Source organism: Dufourea novaeangliae, unplaced genomic scaffold (genome assembly GCF_001272555.1).
Source record: "Dufourea novaeangliae isolate 0120121106 unplaced genomic scaffold, ASM127255v1 C1174394, whole genome shotgun sequence".
Lineage (NCBI taxonomy): Eukaryota > Metazoa > Arthropoda > Insecta > Hymenoptera > Halictidae > Dufourea > Dufourea novaeangliae.
Window position 1 is genome coordinate 1 of NW_015378038.1, and position 7,223 is coordinate 7,223.

Genomic DNA, 7,223 nt, shown 5'->3' on the forward strand with positions numbered 1-7,223 from the left:
CACAGCCGACCTAATGGAGAGCATAACTTGCCCTAGATGATGTAATTAGTTTGATATTTAATACTTGAGTTGGTACTGTAGCTTTATGGACGTGGGTGTACATTAATATTCAGCACGTTGGCAACTTCTAACCCTTTGAGGTTTGCTCCAGAAATTCCAGTAGTTATCGGGGTTGGTCACGATTGTATCTTGTTTTTTTTTTTCTCTCTTGGCGTCCGAGATCATTCTCTCGTGAGAACAGTTCGCCGCAAAGGGTTAACGATGTTGCAGTTTGAGACGAGTCTCGTGATTGGAATAAATCGTGTCAATTTTATTCGCCGGTTAGAAACGATCGAAGAACATTCGACGAAATTTTTAATAGTCTATCGTGCTTACGATAAAATCGATTCAATTCGAAGAAGGAATAATACAGTGTTCTGAACACTTTCCTTTTAATGAACGTAGAAGGACCATTTGTTTTTTACATCGTATTTTGTGTATCCCAGTCGCGTGACTCGTCCTTCGATCCAAGTAGATTTTGGTTCCTGCGCCGCTGTGTAATCTCTGTATATAAGATTGGGTGAAATGAAAGTAGAACCAGTACGGACACCCTGTGGTAAACGTCGAACGGACCAATAGTGAACGTTGTTGATTGGTTGTATATCGAGGCCGCGGGAACCGGCCCCTCTAACGAGTATTACGTTTGCAGAACCACGTAAGGTCTTGCCCATCCTGAGGACCGACGAACCGGTCTGCCCCGAGGGGAAATTGTCGTGCGGTAACGGCGAGTGCGTCGACAAAGAGCTCTTCTGCAACGGTAAACCGGACTGCAAGGACGAATCCGACGAGAATGCATGCAGTAAGTACTGCATCACGATCGAATCATCGATTTCACGATCCACTAGAATCCAAGAATCGAACGATCCTAGCGATCCAAAACCAGAGAATCCGGGAGTCGAAAAGGTCAAAATCTGGAAGGGACCGAGGATCGAATAATTAGAATTGTTCGGGGACCCAAGTTTGCTCAAGTGTCCCGCAACTTAAGAATTCGAAGCTTCGAAAATTCCGAAAAGTTCAGAGATACCAGAGTCCAAAGATCCAAGAGTCCAGTGTGTTCGAGTGTCCCACAATCCAAGAATTAGAAGCTTCGAAAATCCCCAAGAGTTCAAGATTCCCAAAGATCGCAACAATCCACTTATGAAACACATCACGCATCCCCGAGCTAAATTGAATATATCGCTAACCCCAAACAATCCGTCGGTCTTAACTTAACCAATTACTCCGACGCTGAAAAATGCGTCTCCACGGTGTATCAAGGTAATACGTACAAGCTAACCAATCCCATCCATCGTTACAGCCGTGGAAACAGACCCTAACCGGGCCCCTGACTGCGACCCAACACAGTGCGCCCTGCCGGACTGTTATTGTTCCGCTGACGGTACCAGGATTCCCGGGAACATCGAGCCCTCCCAGGTGCCGCAGATGATCACGATCACGTTCAACGGGGCCGTGAACGTGGACAACATCGATCTTTACGACGACATTTTCAACGGTCAACGTCAGAATCCGAACGGCTGTCAGATACGAGGCACGTTCTTCGTCTCGCACAAATACACCAACTACTCGGCGGTCCAGGATCTCCACAGACGTGGCCACGAGATCTCTGTGTTCTCGTTAACCCACAAAGATGATCCGCAATACTGGACCCAGGGCACGTACGACGACTGGTTGGCCGAGATGGCCGGCGCTCGGCTGATCATCGAGCGTTTCGCAAACATCACCGACGGTTCCATCATCGGCATGAGGGCACCGTACTTGCGCGTCGGCGGTAACAAACAATTCGAGATGATGGCCGATCAATTCTTCGTCTACGACGCCTCGATCACCGCGTCCCTGGGCCGTGTCCCGATCTGGCCGTACACCCTCTACTTCAGAATGCCGCACAAGTGCAACGGTAACGGCGGCAACTGTCCGTCCAGGTCACATCCCGTCTGGGAGATGGTGATGAACGAGCTGGACAGAAGGGACGACCCGACATTCGACGAGTCGCTGCCCGGTTGTCACATGGTCGACTCGTGTTCAAACATTCAGAGCGGCGAACAGTTCGCCAGGCTGCTCAGGCACAACTTCAACAGGCACTTCAACAGCAACCGTGCCCCGCTCGGTCTTCACTTCCACGCGTCCTGGCTGAAGAGCAAGAAGGAGTACAGGGAGGAGCTGATCAAGTTCATCGAGGAGATGCTCGCCAGGAGCGACGTGTACTTTGTTACTATGGTCCAGGTGAGTTACTGTTTCTCGCGAAAGATCCAAAATTGGAATTTCGGTGATCGATGATCTCCCCACTGAAAGGATTTGAAGAGAATGTTTCGAAGAACCAACGATCTTAGGAGATGTTTCGAAGATCGTGGGGCATTGAATAGCCCGCACAAAGTGACGATAAGAATGTTTGTTTTTAATATGTACGGTGGAGGTACAATTCTCTGTTTAATTGGTTCAACTATTATGGCAAAAGGCCCCTCCCTCCCCCCCGAGTCGCGCTAAAGGGTCCACTTTTTCGATCGTGTCTGACCAAACCACGTCCCCCGTTTGACTCCGTAGGTCATCAAGTGGATGCAAACGCCCACGGAGCTCTCAGCTCTCCGAGACTTCCAGGACTGGAAGGAGACCTGCGACGAGAAGGGACAGCCGTACTGTTCACTGCCGAACGCCTGTCCCCTGACCACCAGGGAGCTACCAGGCGAGACCCTGCGTCTGTTCACCTGCATGGAGTGCCCGAACTATTACCCGTGGCTGCTCGACCCGACCGGCGACGGGTTCACCGCGAATAAATGAACGGATCCACGCGTTGGATCGGTCGATACTGTGCCGTTGGTCCGTCGGTAAATGCCACACACGGACACGCGGTCAACGAAGAGACCGAGAGGAGGTTCACCTTCAACGGAGAGAAGAGAAAAAAAGAGACGACGCGGGAGGAAAACGTTTCGCGACGCTCAGACGCCTCTCGACGGGCGACGAGTCCTCGATTATTCCGATATGATTCTGGTACCGCGAAATACAATTCGGCCGTACAACCGCGTAAAGTCATCGATTAAAAAAATCGAAACAAATCATTCAAACGATTCATCATTTGGGGATTCAGGATTCTTTCGGAATTTTCGAATACACTGCGTGTCCGAGATTGAGTTAATCGTGCAATTTGAATGGTGAGCTTGTGATTCTTTATAGAGGACGAGACGTGCGATAAGAGTATGTAAATTGGTCTTCCAAGGACAGAGAATCCGTTTTAGCGTCGAGATTATACCCCCCTACCCGGCAGATATGCTCGTGAAACGTTTCCTGTCGCCGGTTGCGAATGGAAAGGAGTCGCTTCTTGGGCGAAAGGGTCGAGTCCTTCGAGAGGACACTCAACTTGTACATAACCACCGTATTCCTTGCCCTCCTACACCCCCTTCCCCGATCCTTGTCCTTCGATACCTTGCAGGAGGGTCGATCGAAAGATTCCGTGGCGCCGGGTTGTCCCTTGGTTACACCATCTTTAGAAGTTAAGTGGCGCGCGCGAGAGGTTAACGTGTGATTTCTAGAATATTCCTTAAAGTATTTCTGAATAAAAGTTCTCGAAAGAAAAATAACAAATGATACCCCCGAGACCCTGAAATCCTTTCTAACCCAATTTCATCGATAGACTTGCGCGTCTTTTGCTTTATGTGTAAACTTTGTTTCTTCTTCTAATTCAGTAAGTCTCGACTGACAAAGGCCCTAGATAACAAAATTTACAGCTTCCAGATCCGGAGAATATCAATTTGAATACACATTTTTTTATTACCCCTAGAAGTTTATCAGATATACGTAATGTTAAAAGCAGAGAGGAAATTCCTCTCTTTTTTTAGAATACAAAGATTTCCGTATTGTTTCGACACTCTATTTTTAAAATAAAAGCCGTTCTCTCGAAAAATTTTCACCCATAGAATGTTGTATCCTGCGCCGGGATCGACAGTCACGCGATTGTGGCCTGGGGCCTCCTTTCGATTTCGGACGACATTCCTTTTGGACCACGAGAACTGATTCATTGATCGAAAAAGCGGGGAACATTCCTTGCATCTTTATTCATTACGGAGATACATATATGTATAAATAGATTTGATGGATCGTCCAGGTACGAAAGAAATTCTGAATGAAAATGGTAGTACACTCCAAATTGTACTACGCGATGACCTAGACGAAATTCTAAGAAATGTGGTGTGTAACTGGTATAGTACACTTCGGTTCAAGTGAGCACAAATATCTTGATCAATCAGACAATTATCGTGCCTATCTGATCATTCGTGAGATCATAAATCTCTTGTGTCAACCACTGGCGTAGACACCACGGGAAGTTTAAGCTGGTAGGCGGGTGAAGAAATGAATACAATTCGTTATATTTCTATATGTTTTTTTATTACATTAACAAAATGTACATACTCATGTCCCTATACACAACCCGTTGTATAACTTTGATTTGTGACTCGGTGGAGCATCTCTCTTAAAGAAATTCTTGTTCTATGGCATTTTCCTACGACGAATTCTTCGTTCACGTCACGCGAAAGAAAATAATAAAACGATGTGTATATGCTGTTTATACGTGACCAGTCCACCTTGGTCTGTCATTTTGAGACGAAAATCCAAGGGCCATTTACATAAGAAACAAGTACAGAAAAACATAGGGCAACAGAATAAAAACAGCGATAAGAATTTATCATGATAAAGAATGTACATACAGTGTTAGATATCGTGCCTATGTTCTGTACATGGAAATATTATACAGAATAAATTAAATAAATGCAGTTTCAATAGCCAGACAAGTCTCCCGAGATTTCTGTACTAGAAGAAACTGGTATAGATTGCTCTCGGTGCTTGTGAAAACTATTTTTTGATGTAAGGAAAACAGGTTCTAGACATCGTTATCGAGATGAGGAAGGAATCAATAAAAAAAAAGTCTATTTACAATAATGCTTGCCAAACGGTGCAACATAATTGTTTATCACAGCAGCATTCGGTTCTATGTTGTTTACACAACTAGACATCAAATAGACGTTAACCCTTTGCTGGGTAACTGTAAATAATTTTGTGCATTGCCACTGAAATCGTGTACACACGTCTGCGTATGAGCAAACTACTCCTTCTTTCGCCCTATGAATAACATTTATGATCCTGGAAAAAGTACTGCTTCTCGCAATCGTGTCAAAAATATGTGTCTTGGGTCATATTCCGAGGTAGCTGCAGAAAATGAACGCGCTACAGATACTTAGAATAATCATTATGATGACAAACCAGAATGGCAGTGTATCTGAAAAGAAAAAAATATTGTTAAAATTTCCTTCTTATGGTTTTTGTGTTATTTTTAAACAGGAATCACTCACGTCTGAATGGTATACTGTGTATACAGATTTTGTTGTCCACAGAGATACTAACGACAGCAGTTTCGGTGTTACTGGTAATTGCAGGGCCGTCTAGTTTAGTTGGCAAGAATTCTAAACCAGTTACAAACATGCTGTGCGCACCAGGTACATGCAAAGCTCTCCTCAAACTGAACGCGACATAAACATCCACGCTACCAGAGAACATTGTTCCAACTGCCACAAACTGTCCATCATCCGATACTGCCAGGGCAGATAAGGTTTCTTTGTACAGTGCTGTCTTCAATATATTTCCAGAATCAATGTCCCACATTTGCAAGAAACTGGGATTCTTGCCTACCACTGCATTGGAAAGCATGAACAGTTGTGTTTTCGACTTTTCCTCTTCCAATTTCCGAAAACGACATCTCTTATACATATACTTCAATGCGTTAGGAGGTGACCAGGTCAATTCCTTGTCCTTCGTGCCACTGTTTACATTCCACAGAAAAGCTTTCCCATCCTTTGCAATACTTGCAATAAGCACACCATCAGGACTGAAGTCTATATCATCAATTTCCTTAGTATGTGCCTCCAAATCGTACAGCTTGTGTAACTGTGGGAACTTCCACAATCTTACATGACCATCTGTTCCACCAGTAGCCATGAATTTTCCATTTAAGCTTACTCTTACAATCCTTTGAAGAGGTTCTTCCTCACTGTTAGCAATAGATAAAGTCCAGATATTAAATAACGAGCAAAGAAACTATTATTAAAATATCTAACTACACAAATAGATTGAATATACATTCCATGTATTTTTCCCCTACACATATTAATAATTACCTAAAATCTGTCTGTACACTGTCAGCAGGCTTCACGATTAACTGTAACTTTTTCCTCTTGATATTAGAATTATCATCTTTGATTTCCTCTATCCTTGCATTTGAAGTTTTAATTTCTTCTATCTTATCTATGCTTTTCCTACGCCTAAGGCCTTCCTTTCCATCCTTATCAGGTCCTTTAATAACTTCCCCATTTTCCACAGTAACTACTTTAGTGTTTACATTGTAAAGCTGGCAATGGCTCTCCTGGCCAGCAACAATCCATGTCCTTTTGCCATCAGTGTGTGCATTACAGTTCATTACGACACTAGGACCTGTCTCATGTCTGGTTACTTCTTCAGCGACAAATTGTGATCCATTGTGAGATAACTCAAATATTTCCTGCAAGAGTGCAGTTCCATGAAACATTGATACTGACTTGCAAAATTAATTGCTATTCTAATACAAAGAAATCATTAATAATACTTACAAATCCATTAGCCACCCCTGTCTTTGAAGAACCTCCACCACCACCTACCAAGATGTGCCTGCTGGTCAACATCTGCAACGTGTACAAGGGAAAGTTTACCCTGGCCAGAAGACCACAATCATTCCTCCTGGATGGCATGATGTTAGACAAATAGTTTCAAACCTATAAACGTTCTAGTTTTAGTCACTCTCCGTCTAAATAGACAGGTATTTGATAGCGGAGGTCTGTCACTAATTAAAAAATTAGGCTACCACCGTGTTTCCTCATCGCGTAATGAAAAATCTGTTTTCACAGATCATTATACAACGTTCAAGGTGCGCTAGGCACGTATCGCGAATATAGTTGCAATTCCCTGGCTCAACGGATGACAAAACAACAACGAACACGTATACAATCTCTTGACTGCTTCAGCAATGTACCGCAAGATGACTGTACCGTTGTGTTCCAATTTATTCTAAACGCATCGTTAATGGACATGTTTATAAATGTTCCTTTTTACATGTTCTTGTTTTATTCGTTTTTATATCTTGCCTTACATTTGTATATTTGTAACAAATA

At 43.7% G+C, this 7,223-nt stretch overlaps 2 protein-coding genes across 2 annotated transcripts; one reads left to right on the plus strand and one right to left on the minus strand.

Annotated features, from left to right (window-relative positions):
* Positions 1 to 564: 564 nt before the first annotated feature.
* LOC107193256 lies at positions 565 to 3,037 on the plus strand. The gene is made up of 4 exons (XM_015582658.1): positions 565 to 595; positions 689 to 838; positions 1,337 to 2,259; positions 2,578 to 3,037. Exons 1-4 carry the CDS (start codon positions 565 to 567, stop codon positions 2,809 to 2,811), a joined length of 1,338 nt encoding a protein of 445 aa, XP_015438144.1. The 3' UTR covers positions 2,812 to 3,037.
* A 1,412-nt stretch (positions 3,038 to 4,449) lies between these two features.
* On the minus strand, positions 4,450 to 6,958 carry LOC107193257 (prolactin regulatory element-binding protein). The gene is made up of 4 exons (XM_015582659.1): positions 6,666 to 6,958; positions 6,198 to 6,577; positions 5,376 to 6,070; positions 4,450 to 5,302 (listed from the first exon to the last, which is right to left on the minus strand). Exons 1-4 carry the CDS (start codon positions 6,801 to 6,803, stop codon positions 5,217 to 5,219), a joined length of 1,299 nt encoding a protein of 432 aa, XP_015438145.1. The 5' UTR covers positions 6,804 to 6,958; the 3' UTR covers positions 4,450 to 5,216.
* Between the last annotated feature and the right edge of the window lie 265 nt (positions 6,959 to 7,223).

Bases quoted from the DNA above. Each gene is read 5' to 3' on its own strand.
- LOC107193256 (XM_015582658.1), top strand. From the start codon at position 565: ATGAAAGTAGAACCAGTACGGACACCCTGTG. The intron at 839-1,336 runs GTAAGTACTGCA...CCATCGTTACAG, and splicing joins ATCCGACGAGAATGCATGCA to CCGTGGAAACAGACCCTAAC. The intron at 2,260-2,577 runs GTGAGTTACTGT...TTGACTCCGTAG, and splicing joins ACTTTGTTACTATGGTCCAG to GTCATCAAGTGGATGCAAAC.
- LOC107193257 (XM_015582659.1), bottom strand. From the start codon at position 6,803: ATGCCATCCAGGAGGAATGATTGTGGTCTTCTGGCCAGGGTAAACTTT. The intron at 6,578-6,665 runs GTAAGTATTATT...GCACTCTTGCAG, and splicing joins CAGGGGTGGCTAATGGATTT to GAAATATTTGAGTTATCTCA. The intron at 6,071-6,197 runs GTAATTATTAAT...TATTGCTAACAG, and splicing joins AGTGTACAGACAGATTTTAG to TGAGGAAGAACCTCTTCAAA.